Raw genomic sequence first — 13,533 nt, 5'->3', positions numbered from 1 at the left:
TGATCGTATTTGGTAAAGCAACGGAACTTCAAGTCCATTTTCCTCCATTATTATGTGCACATTTAGGGTATAGTTAATAAAATTTTAAGTTGCTCCAGAGATATTTAAACATCTAGTTTTACTTAATATTAAGTAAAACTAAATATAGTTAGTGGATTGTTATTTGTCGCCTCTATTTTCCTTACCGTCGCCTCCTGTTTGACATTTTTGCCCTTTTCATTTTTCATTCAAAAAAGTGAAATTCTCTCAACCACGAAGAACAAAACGAAGAAAAATCATGCCTCCAAAACAAGGAAAAATAATTGAACATCTAAGTTTTGTATTTACCAATAATCTGAAATTTAACGAATTTAACTTGAAACGGAATTTTTTTTTTTCGTTGAATTTACACTAAACGGGTAGCCCATACGGTCCGGTCCATGGACCGATAGCATGACCTACCCTATTTCACCTAGGCAAAATAGGGTAGCCTACCCGTTTTCCTTTAGAAAAAATGGGTTTATTTACTTATTTTTTTAATTATAATAAATATTAATTATAGATAAATTATGTATTGATTGGAAATAAAAAATACGTATTGAAGTGTCCAATTAATTTTTATTTGGTAAATTATATTTATTTACCTTTTAGAACATAAATTTAATTATACGTAAATTATGTATTGACTGGATAAAAAAAACGTATATATAAATTATTGATTGGAAATAAAAAAATACGTAAATTATGTATTGCACGCGTTAATACGTAATTTATCTATAATTAATATTTATTGTAATTAAAATAAATAAATAAATAAATAAATCTATTTTCCCTAAAGGAAAACGGGTAGCCTACCCGTTTTACCTAGGTGAAATAGGGTAGTTCATGCTATCGGTCCATGGACCGGACCGTATGGGCTACCCGTTTAGTGCAAATTCAACGAAAAAAAAATTCCGTTTCAAGTTAAATTCGTTAAATTTCAGATTATTGGTAAATACGAAACTTAGATGTTCAATTATTTTTCCTTGTTTTGGAGGCATGATTTTTCTTCGTTTTGTTCTTCGTGGTTGAGAGAATTTCACTTTTTTGAATGAAAAATGAAAAGGACAAAAATGTCAAACAGGAGGCGACGGTAAATAAAATAGGGGCGACGAATAGCAAAACTCAGTTAGTATCATAATATTAAGTATTTCTAGGTATACATAACTACTACTTACTAGAATTTTTCCCCAAGGCAGTCGACAATTACTGTTTATCATTGATAGGAGAAAGTGAATGATTGATTAAAAAGTATCGAGTGCATTTTTCCATTTTCCTCCGGGATCACACCATTTTAAAATTCAGACTCAGCAACTTCTAGAAACTTCTTTTTTACTGCTAAATATTGGCAGTAACGATTAAACTTGAACTTTAATGGCTAAATGGAGGAAAGAAAGAAATACAAATACAGAAATAATCGTTATGGTATACTGATTTCAAGCCAACCAAAAAACTGTTACAATACATACAATCAAACAGAAGATGTTCAAAATCGGTATCTAGAACAGATAGGATGCCCCATTTTGTTCTTTAATTAACTAATTAATGTGAACCCGAACATATACTCGCATTAATTCCTTTTTTTTTTTCTCACTTGTCTATTTACAACAAAAAATCGAACAAATTTCTGACAATCAAGAAAATTACATTGTAACTACAAAACTCACAAATAAATCACTCCAAATAGCTTTTCATGGTTTATGTTGAGCATAAATTGACGAACGAATTGCATGTTGCGGCAAGAGGGGTTTCCCATTCACAAGAAGTTGTTTTATGAAATCCACACGTATTGATTTGAAATGGTAATGCTGGTTCAATCGCAATACGAATAAAATTTAGTTATCTTAGCATGATCATCACTTTGCTATTAAACAATAAAGAAGATCAAGCATATTGGAAGTTTAGGCTTCGCATGTAAGAAAAGCAGTTAAAATGCAAAGCATATATAGTGAGTAATCCACAAAATTTGGGAAGAATCAGGATAAACCGAAGTCCAGATAGCCTAATTCAGTTGCTAGTTAAAAAAAAAAAAAAAAGGGCGGTCCGGTCGCACTACGCGTCCCCGCTGAGCGAGGGTCCGGGGAGGGGTCCCACCACAAGGGTGTACTGGGGCAAGCCTTCCCCTGCCAATTTATTTGGCAAGAGGCCGCTCCTAAGACTCGAACCCAACGTTTACTGTTGCGCCAAGGCTCGCCCTCAATTCAGTTGCTAGTTAACTAACTCAAAATAAACACCAAACATGCTTTTCTAGTAGTGAAATATATCAACAAGATTTAGAACTCCAAAACAACAGGGATGTGGGTGTTATTTTATAAATGTCTAAACTCCAAAACAATCAGGATAAACCGAAGTCCAGATAGCCTAATTCAGTTGCTAGTTAAAAAAAAAAAAAAAAAAGGGCGGCCCGGTCGCACTACACGTCCCCGCTGAGCGAGGGTCCGGGGAGGGGTCCCACCACAAGGGTGTACTGGGGGCAAGCCTTCCCCTGCCAATTTATTTGGCAAGAGGCCGCTCCTAAGACTCGAACCGTGACCTCTTGGTCACACGACAACAACGTTTACCGTTGCGCCAAAGCTCGCCCTCAATTCAGTTGCTAGTTAACTAACTCAAAATAAACACCAAACATGCTTTTCTAGTAGTGAAATATATCAACAAGATTTAGAACTCCAAAACAACAGGGATGTGGGTGTTATTTTATAAATGTCTAAACTCTAACGAAACCGAACCAATATGTGCATATTATTCTCGCCTCTGCCATTGTTTAACAAATTAATTGGATAGGTTAACCTCTCGTTTAGCATTATTTCCATATGTTCCGTCTCTCATACACCAAGTAAGATGTCTATTTTTATGCAAAATTCGTTGTTTGGTTAAAACTGTAATGCATATAATAGCTCAGACATATGATATTCTTAGATCTATGTTTGAAAGAAAATAAAAAAGCTATGCATGAAATATATACCTTTTCCTTCCAACAGAAATCAGTAGAATGATAATAAGGCTCCAATAGTGTTAGCTGATCTCCTTCTTTAATCTGCAAGGAACATGTTCAGTAACTATTTACAAGCTCCCAACTTACGGCTACTGCCAAAACTGAGAACAACTGATGCAATATAGAGGGCAAAGGCATCTTGGTTGGAGGAAGGAGCAAAATTTCAGGCATTACGTGACTCTTCCATGATTAGAAGAAACAAAATAAAATGGCTCCCAGAATCATAGGTGATAGATCAACAAAAAAATAACAAATATATCTCCCTAATGGTTCTCGAGAATCAGAAAACATTCTCATAGTTTCTAGGATCGGTGGCATTGTCACCCACGTGGACAGAGACATTCATGATGTGCCCAAAAGCTTAAGACACAGTTTGACAGTTCCCATATTTTAACCCTCCTTGCAAGGGAATGGGGAGGCATTACTACGAGTGTTTCCACCATTAGCAACAAAATGAAGGAACGATAAATTAATTAATAACAAAAACATCAAATGGTGGAAAATTCTAAACGTGTCTATAGAACAAGGTTATTGATTGAACATACACAAAAGAGAACTTGCAAGATAAATTGCAGTCATTCTCTACCCTCACGAAAGTACAACGAAAAGTAAGAAAAATCATCAGAAGAGGATACATGAAAATTCAGCAGCTAGCTCTTACCACATCATTGATTATGCCATATACCGATAGAACGAAGCAAATTTGATTGGAATCACACACCAAATAGTATCTGAATGAATCAATTAAGCAGATAAAAGAGAAATTAGTCTATTCAAGATTCATAAAACAGGGATCAATATTTCAGTTAGGCCCCGTTTGTTTGCTTAGGAAAATAAGTCAATGGAAAATTTTAGGTTAGTTAGTCAACAGAAAATGACATGAAGAAAGTGAGGAAAATGTTTTATCCTTTTGAAAAGAGAAACATTTTCCTAATCTTTTGGAACACTACTCTATTCCTTCTTACCCTTTTCAAAACAATAGCTCCCTACCACTTCTTCCCATTTTCCGGTGTTTAATATTTTATTTTCCAACACAAAATTTTCCCTAACCCCATATTTTCTGACAAACAAAGGGCCTTAGGCAACAAATGAATTGCTAATGAGCTGTTCCTCTCACAAGTGAGTGAATCCCCCAGCATTGTAAGAGGAGCAGTACATAGCTAATGATGCTACTGATGTACAACGGTTAATATAATATAACAATTCCCAAGCCCGCTCTTGTTGCATATGAATGTGTAAAATAAGCATTAATGCATTAACAAACACATGCACATACAGAAGCAGTGTTAAAAATAACCTCACAACTATTGCTTATTACTGAACGTACAGGGTTTAAGAGAGACTTACAAAGGAGTGACATTCTCATGCTTGACAAAGAAGAGTACTTTTCCCACTATTGCTACCGCTTTGTTCAGGCCATCCAACAACAGATCAATAGTGACTCTTCTATATGATGAATTCACTTATAGATGAAGTGTCACGCAAAATAAGTAGTAAGCTTGCTTTAATATTGGAAAATATGAACAGATCTCTAAGTAGACAGTAAGCATAAAAGTGTAAGAGTAAGATAGTTTACAATGGACAGCTGCCAATGATGAGGAAACTGATGCAAGTCGTTTAGTTCTAGCTTGTCCCTAGAAAGTCAAATAACATAAAAACATAAGTTGCATCTCCTAACTGTCCAGTATATTACGCGACCATGCATATGCAGAAAAGTTATATGAGTTAAATTTCACTTATGAGAATGTAGTCAAATACAAAAACCACTTTCTACTTCCTAGCTACTGTTTCTCTGTTAACTAAATCACACAAATAAATCTAATTATATTTGCACCCCTCATCTTTCAAGCTCCCCTTTTAAACTACCTCAGCTTTGCTTCATACCAAAACAATATTTGAAAACAAGAAAATTGGTGTGATCATGAATAGAGCACAGTGATATAATTCTACACTGATGTAGCAATTCAAGTAAAATTGTCGGGACTATTAATATAAGAGAAACATATTACTCTCAAAAAATTCTCTAACTTATCCAGAAGATTAACTATCTTTTGAGCCTCCTCCGTAGCACCCAGACTTGGATCCTTTAAGGAAGCAGCTTCAAACCCACTAAGGGCCCTCTCATAATTCTCAAGATATTTGTTGACCTGAAAATAGAAAGATCATTATATGATGTTATGGTACCGATGCAGCTGAACAATACTCAGCTCATGGATTAGTGAGGCATCTCATCCTAAGAAAAGGAATTATAGACAAGATGGTCTCACAATAAAGTAATCAATTATTGGAAGTTATATTATTCAACATCCTAATATTATTCAACATCCTAATATTAATAAAACAAAACTCTGTAACATGAATTAGTTTATAATTTTCATCAAACATTAAACAAATTACCAAATTTATCCTCATTTAAAAAAATTCTTTGCAAGAACTTGTTTTCAATCAATAACTTACTGTGGCAGAGTTGAAGTATAAGTCTGGATTCGACTGCATCCGCTCATCTTTTTCCTGTTATACAATATCAATACACTTAACCAACAATTACAGATAAAATATTTTCTTTTTGCAATCATCACTAATTACCAAATAGATTCTACGGATCTTCTCATTTCTCAGCCTGCACACTTACAGCATTCTGGTATGCTTTTAGAGAACGTTGAAGTTTGTTGTGATCCCATGCTCCAGTTGTGAAAAAACTTGTCAGCAATGCGTTTCCTAGGTTGTCTGTCAATAAGATCAAACGTTAACCAGTATTTACTAAGTTTAAAAAAAACTCAAAACAATAAAAATAAATTTAAATATCATTGATACATACATATTAGTTTAATCACATGTTAGCGATTCGACGGTTTAACTTGCATATACTACACAATAGACACGACATAACCCAGCAATGCAGGTCTTTAGGTGGATTGTCAACTTGTACATAGTGACCTATTTCATCCCCCCATGCATAATTACCCGAACTAAAGTTAGGTTTGCAACACAGCCAGAAGGGATCAAACCGACTCAAACTTGATAGCTAGTCAAAATGCAGACATTTGAAAAGCTAGCCAACACATATAAGCATAACATTGCAAATGGGGAGGTGGGTTGTGGCGATGGGGATTCCCTGTGGAATGGGGAGAGAGGTCCTACCCCTGCCCGGCGGGAAATATTTTTCCTTAACCCCACTTCGTGGGGAAAATAGATGGGATTCCCCATCTCCACTGGAGCGAATCCATGTTGGGGACAAATACTTCTCACCCTGTTTGCAATCCTACATAAGCAACTATGAAGTTAGCACCTACTGAAGAAAGAAAGAAAGAAAAAAAAAATTGAGAACTATATACAAAAACCAAGAAATATGGAACTTGGAAGTGTAAATTAAATGGTAGATTAAATATGGAATCTTACACCAAGAGTTCCCATCCTTCACATCTAAAGTGATAGCGTCCTTTGCATGTTGAATGCTTTCCTCAACAAGTTCAGCCTGATTTTCAGCACCTTCACAAGTGAGGAATTTTTTTGTAAGTATAATGATGAATGAATGTTAATAATAAAATACATCTGATTCACAGGTGTCAAACTATACTGCAATATGGAGATCCAACTTTAATTTATTATTTAGCATTTTTGCTCAACTACCTGAAGTTGTGTTGCCTTAAATTCCATCATACACTAGTACCAAAATCGAACCTCCATTTAAGAGTAGCCTGGTAATTAAAAAAAGGTCATATTGGCTCATGACCAGAATATACATGGAAGGATTTTAGTGTAGTAAGTTCCGAACTAAGACTCTAGGTTAGGTTTGATAAACCCATAGGTGCTACTTGCATTTACATTTATAACCACTCCTTTTTAGCTTTTGCCAACATGACAAAGTCGACTACATTTTGATATTTAAATAATCTTCTGTCCAATAAGGATAGTGACAGCCGTCTAAGAGCTTGAGAATATTTTAACCAACATCTATAAAATCCAGCACAAATCTTCACTTAAATGCAAGGTTTGTAAGTTTTAGATGTCAACACAACCAGAACTGAATAAAAAAAAAAATTGTAAATGATACAAAGATTATACACTCAGCAGAATATTTATAAGCAATACCATTTTGTTTCCTAAGATCACACTTTGTCCAATATTGTAATGTAATAAAGTAAGCAATAAGCGAAGAATAGTTAGCTACAAGCCTAGAGAACAAAAAAAAGCCTCTATATATTTATATTTAATAGGGATAAGATACCAAAATAGGTCTAAGGTTTTCGGGGAATTATCAATTTAGGCTCCACGTACAAAATAGCACCAATATAAGCTTTACGTTTCCAAAAGAGTACCCATTTAAGCCTCGATAATGGAACATGACACGTCATTCATATTACTCGTTAAGTTCTAATTTCTCTCTCCACGTACAGTTGGTAGAACTTAACGGAATAATATGAATGACGTGTCACATTCCATTATCAAGGCCTAAATTCCCAAAACCCCTTTGTTAATTTGGTACCTTATCCCTATTTAATATGATGAATATAAAACACATATTTCTGAATAACTACACTAAATGCACTCAAAGGTAAAATCATTTTCTGACTTAATATATTGAGAATAAAACCTGCAAAAAATATGAACAATTTATTCAATCATATCATGCTTTAAGAATATTACTATGGCATTTTTCTTTGTAGATAGATTTAGTTCTGCCTTCTCATCTATCCCATAACAGCCACAGTTATAATGTATTACAACTACTAATTTAATGAGCTTCACTTTATAGTACCTATCACATCCCATTACAGGTTGAAATTTTAATTAGCAATTTAAAAAATATGGTTATATTACAATTCTGACAACAGCAAGCTGAAAATGAGGTTTTCTCATGTTAAATAATGGAGAGCATGAAAACCAACAACGGTGTACTAAAGTGGTCTGCAAGTAAGAGGCAGAAACAGTATTATGAAAAAACTATCGTTTGTGGCAAGATGAACGAGGAAAAACATAAAAACAGTTAAGCAATCTCCTTTTTTTTCTCCTCTTGTATAAGCAAATGAATTTCCATGTAAATGCGAAGAAAGCTCCAAACTAAACGGTAACTATGATTACAGAAGTGAAAGAAGTTCATACACAGACTCGTGGTTTGAAATATATTTCCTCAGTCCTAATGATCATATCCATTATTAAACACACAATTACCATGCATCCAAAGAAAGGATAAAAGGAAAAAAAGCAATCAGTAAATTTCCTTGCCTTGGGCCATTCGCCTTTCAAGCATTGATAAAAGACATAGTATCTTCTTGTTTGGACCCTGCATAAATGTACCGTCAATAATAAATAGCATTAACACATTGATGACCAAAAAAAAAAGAAAAAGAGAATAATAATAGCGACAAAAACACATGCATATATTAAACCTATAAAGCAAGAAAACTTCAAGTCAAAAAAACAACCTTGCTTAGTGCAAGATTGAAGCAGTTCTTTGCTGAGGATAAATCTCCCTTCTTCCAAATGCAGTTACCCAAACACAGCCAAGCATCTGCAAGAGATGGATTTAGCTTGACCTGGAGCATGAAATCATTCAGTATCTGATCGTCAGCATGCACAAGAAGTAAAGAACAACTAATATGCTTTTGCTTACAGCTTTTGAGAGATGATCCTCTGCTTCTTTCCTGTAGTCAGGTAATACATCCAATACCTTTCCCCTGAGATATTCGTATGTTGCACGTTGAATAGGTGTTTTCCTTTGTTCTGAGAAACAGAACATTATTGTTTTGAAACGTAATACTAAGACATGAATGAAAACCTTATTGTATAGCACAGGCTTCAACAATTTTCCATAAATAGCAGAAATTTCAATCAAAGGGCTGCTTCAGATTGTGAAACTTTCAAGTATTTAGCTCCTAATGTGTCACTATTTTAGAACGCGTAGTAATGTACAATTGAATCAACATGACAATGGCTGACAAGCAGCGCCAGCCTTGAGGGTGTCCAAGAAGTGCGACTGCAGAGGGCCTCCAAGTAGTACTGTCACTATAAAGAATCTGGTGATATTGATAGTTAAAATTTGCTAAGAGTTAAAAAATTTATGAACTATTTTACTAAAAGAGAGAAAAAAAACTGCTATTGAGATATTGAGTTATTTGAAACGATTTAATTGTTTTCCAAATGTAGTTATTGCTTATAGGATATTGACTATATACAAGTTATAGAAAAGACCTTTTTAAAATTAAAGTTATTTAAATCATATTTACTATCAACCATGTTATATAAAAAGATTAAAGGCATTAACTTTATTATCTATTGAACATGATTTGGTTATTAATTATTGATTTTGCTTCAAGAAATGCAACAAGAACTACTTTTGCTTTATTGTGTGTATTTCATTTTATTAGTTGATCAAGTAAGTTAAACGGACTATGTAATGTACTTTGATAGGGTTGCGGGCAGGCATTTTACTAGATGTTTCTGTTTTGTCAATTCACATTGTTATGAAATCATAGTATGCAATAGAACAAGGCAACAATCCATATCATCATTATTATTATTAATGAAGGAAAAAAAGAATATGCAAAATCAATGTTTATGAACAACCCATTGTCCAACTCACAGCTAGGGTCATAAAATCCCACATCCAGAATTCAATTTTTGCTTCTCTCTGTGTTTAGACAGAAAAAAGAAGAAGAAGAAGCAGGAATAATATGATAATACTAATACATAACTTAAGTGTATATAACTTAAGTGTATATGAAGAGAAGAAGAAAGAAATGAAGTGATGAAGAGAGCGAGTAAGTGTACCAAGAGGAATTGAATCCAGAAGCTTAAGAGAGAGATCAGACTTTGATTGCAAGTTGGAGATTTTGTCAAGTGGATTAACTGGGAAATAAGTGTCGCGGAAACTGTAGAGATCATCGGCTGCTAAGGTCGCCTTCTCCCATAAATCTTCTTCTTGGCTACTCATTTCTCCCTCTCCCCCTCTACTGCAACTGCAAACACTCACACCAATAGAGGACGACTCAGCCCGACCCCTCACGGCCCATTATTCAATGGGCCTTAAATAATTGTGTACGGATTTTCATAGCGAAACAAATCCAACTGATCTTTAGTAGGAGATTGCACCAAAAATTTAATACATACGTGCTTTAGTTTTTTTTTTTTTTTTGAGCAGTAGCGTGTTAGTTCAAATAGCTAGAAATAAATCGTGTTAACTTTTATTCAAAATTTAATTTTTTTTTTTTTAAGTAAACATGAAAAGAAAACACAAAAAACAGACTAAGGCAGAATCATCCTCGGAAAGCTAACATCCAAAAGGTCATCTAACAGCAGCTTTCGAACCCCATGTGGCGGAAAAGAAAGAACAGACTCCGAAGTCAAAATCATGAGTCATACCAGCCAAACAATCAGCAACCCAATTCTGCTCCCGGAAAACATGAAGAACCCGAACACACTCAAAATTCCTGATAAGATGCTTAATACCTTTAAAAAAATTCCGACCAATACAACCAGCAACACCATCTCCATTAAGAGCATCCACAATCTCAAAATTATCCGATTCAATCTCAGTCAAACGGTAGCCCTTATTTGAAGTAAGAGAGATACCAGAGAAGAGCCCCCAAAGCTCCGCATCATAGGAGGACCCTTTACCAATCTTATGACCGAATCCAGCCACCCAATCCCCATGACTGTCACGAATAACTCCGCCAGCCGAAATGGATCCGTCACTCATCCTCGAGCCATCGGTTTTAAGTTTAAGCCACTCCACATGAGGTCTCACTCAATGAACATTAGTCTCAACACGAGAAGGTCCACAACTGCCTTCCCCCGAGTTATTCCAAGCCGCCTGAAAATCACTAACAGACGAATGGATTACCAATAAAAAGTTCGAGGGGATATCCTCTTTTCTATCAAACACAAAATAATTACGCCACCGCCACAAGAGCCAGCAGCAAGTGATAAAAGTAATTTGTCAATTATTAATTGAGTTTAGCTCCTTATTCCAGAGGCACCACAAAAACCAGTCTAGATCCGGTTTTGCAAAGAAGACAGACATCAGGCGAGTCGGAACAAGGTATTGCCATACATCCCCATTCTGCTGACAGTCACGGAGCATGTGAGTTATATTCTCACAACCAAGCACACAACGAGAGCAAAGATCCATAGAAACCAGGTGTTTGCGAAATCTCTCTTGGTTCGTTAAAAGCTTATGGTGAATAGTCAGCCAAGCGAAACTGCGCAATTTTTTGCCGAATTCTTAAAGCCCAGATTTTTTCCAATGACCCGAAACAACACCTACCAAAGGTTCGCGAACAAGGTCATTTGCCGATTTGCAAGTAAATCGCCTAGAATTGGAACCACCCGAGATACGAACATCATAATCAGCCCCCATCCAGGCTAAGTTTAACACTACGAATCCTCAAAAGCCAATCCATGTTAAGAAATAGTTCAATCTTATCCCAGTCTCAATCTCCATTACTATTGACATAGTCTGCCACCCTCAAACCAAGAGCAGAAGCATGAGGTTTTGGATTAGCTACATCAATCAGTTTAAAATTGTTCACCCAAACATCACTCCAGAACCTCACATCAGTCCCATTTTCAACATTCCATTTAACCCCACTACAAAATTCTTGGAATACAGAGTGGAAGCTCTTCCACGGGAAGGAACAATTTTTAACACGACCAGTCCCTCCAAACATCTCATCTTTCATATATTTACCAAGAAGGACCTGTATCCACAAAGCATTAGGCTCTTTCCATATACGCCAAACAAGCTTCATAAGAAGAGCCTTATTATTATCTTTAACTTTTCTAAGACCAGCTCCACCTTCATCTTTAGGCCGACAGACATCACTCCAAAGAATAGGTTGAACCTTTCGATTACTATTAGTACCACCCCATAAAAACCGACGATTAAGTTTGTCAAGCTCCTTCAGGACGGGATTAGGAAGAAAGGAGGACTGCATGACATGATTGGAAATAGAACTAATGACCTTTATTCAAAATTTAATAATTAGTTATTTTAATTTAGTAATTATAAAAAATATTTAATATATTTTAATTAGTAGAGTTATTAAAATTAATATGTAATAAATAAGTTAAGGGTTACTATGGTTAATAACTATTAAATAGGTTAGTAGTTATTAAATATTGGTTTATATATATTGTTTATGGTTTAGAGAGAACTAACAACCAATAATAAAATCAATAATAAAAATAGAAATAAAGTGGAGATGCAGATCATCTAATTTTATTAATTTCGTTATTTATTTTATTTCTTTATCTCTATCTGAAAAAATCCAACAATTATTTATTTAAATTTTTAAAACTATTGATATTACCTTTTAAATCACACCATTCTATCAGTAAGATTGGGCTATCTAATAACTGTCACACCATTCTAAATCATGAGCAACATATTACTATGATCTACAGGGTTAACTCTCAGGATTTTCAGATCTCCTTCGTCTATGGGAATAATAATGTCAACAGACGTCGTTTGTTATGGGATTCTATCACAAGAATGGAAGGCGGAGATAACAGAATTGTTCTTGGTGATTTCAATGCGGTCAGAGGAGCTCATGAGAAAACAGGCAGACCTCCTTCTCTCAGAAGCTGTAGAGATTTCAGGGATTTCATCAATAATGCGGGTCTTATGGAGGTTGAAAGCTCAGGTCTCCAGTTCACATGGACCAACGACAGATTGGGTAATGACCATGTTGAGTGTAAGCTAGACAGAGCCTTAATTAATGAAGCGTGCATTGACAGATGGGACAAAATCAAATGCTCGATTCTTCCCCGAAGTAACTCGGATCATAGCCCGATTCTACTCTCCTGCACTAATGGCGTTGCCCGTAAAGAAAGGTTCCGTTTCCTCTCCATGTGGACAACTCATGAATCCCTACACAATCTTATAGCCGAACACTAGCACTCCTGCTCTATTTCTCTGCCTCCTGCTCAGCTTCTCTGTCATAAGCTCAAAACTCTTCGCCCTAAGCTCAAAGCCTGGAACCTTGAAGTTTTCGGAAGAGTCGAATGTAACATTGCTGCGGCCCTAAATAAACTTGAAGAAGTTCAGGCACAGATCTCGGCTGATGGACTGAATGATATCTGAATGGCTCAGGAAGATGAGGCGCATCGTGATCTTGAGCTCCAGCTTCTTCGACAGGAGATGCTCCTGAGAGATAAAAGCAGAGAGAAATGGTTATCCTCTGGAGATAGAAACTCTTCCTTTTTCCACCGCTTGGCAAAAATTAGAAAGGTTCAGTCATCTATGGACAATCTCCTTATTGACAGCGCTATGGTTGATGATGAGCAGGTAATTGCGCAACATGCTATAAACTTTTATGAGTCACTCTTCACTGGCAGCGTAAGACATATTAATTATGCAGCTATCGACTCTGTCATACCCCACAGCGTGTCTAGCTCTGATAACGAGGATCTTACCAAGCGGTCGAGCACCTCTGAGATCCGTGAGGCAGTTTTCAACATGAATAGGGACAGTTCACCTGGGCCGGATGGATTTGGAGGTGTCTTCTATCAGTCCTACTGGG

At 35.7% G+C, this 13,533-nt stretch overlaps 1 protein-coding gene across 3 annotated transcripts; it reads right to left on the bottom strand.

Annotated features, from left to right (window-relative positions):
- Positions 1–1,424: 1,424 nt before the first annotated feature.
- On the bottom strand, positions 1,425–10,006 carry LOC136235784 (uncharacterized). 3 transcript variants are annotated; one of them, XM_066025821.1, is made up of 13 exons: positions 9,782–10,006; positions 8,625–8,734; positions 8,437–8,547; positions 8,237–8,294; positions 6,410–6,499; positions 5,643–5,737; positions 5,468–5,521; positions 5,056–5,157; positions 4,587–4,644; positions 4,358–4,472; positions 3,672–3,741; positions 2,981–3,052; positions 1,425–1,826 (listed from the first exon to the last, which is right to left on the bottom strand). In XM_066025821.1, exons 1-13 carry the CDS (start codon positions 9,942–9,944, stop codon positions 1,710–1,712), a joined length of 1,215 nt encoding a protein of 404 aa, XP_065881893.1. In that variant the 5' UTR covers positions 9,945–10,006; the 3' UTR covers positions 1,425–1,709. The 3 variants fall into 3 exon arrangements, 2 of the variants coding, with proteins under 2 accessions (XP_065881893.1, XP_065881886.1); XM_066025814.1 differs by having other exon boundaries at positions 5,020–5,157; positions 9,782–10,002; XR_010691932.1 differs by lacking the exon at positions 3,672–3,741 and having other exon boundaries at positions 5,020–5,157.
- Between the last annotated feature and the right edge of the window lie 3,527 nt (positions 10,007–13,533).

Source organism: Euphorbia lathyris, chromosome 1 (assembly GCF_963576675.1).
Source record: "Euphorbia lathyris chromosome 1, ddEupLath1.1, whole genome shotgun sequence".
In the NCBI taxonomy this organism is placed as follows: domain Eukaryota; kingdom Viridiplantae; phylum Streptophyta; class Magnoliopsida; order Malpighiales; family Euphorbiaceae; genus Euphorbia; species Euphorbia lathyris.
The sequence above is the reverse complement of the archived record's forward strand: the minus strand, read 5'-3'. Positions and strand labels throughout refer to the sequence as shown.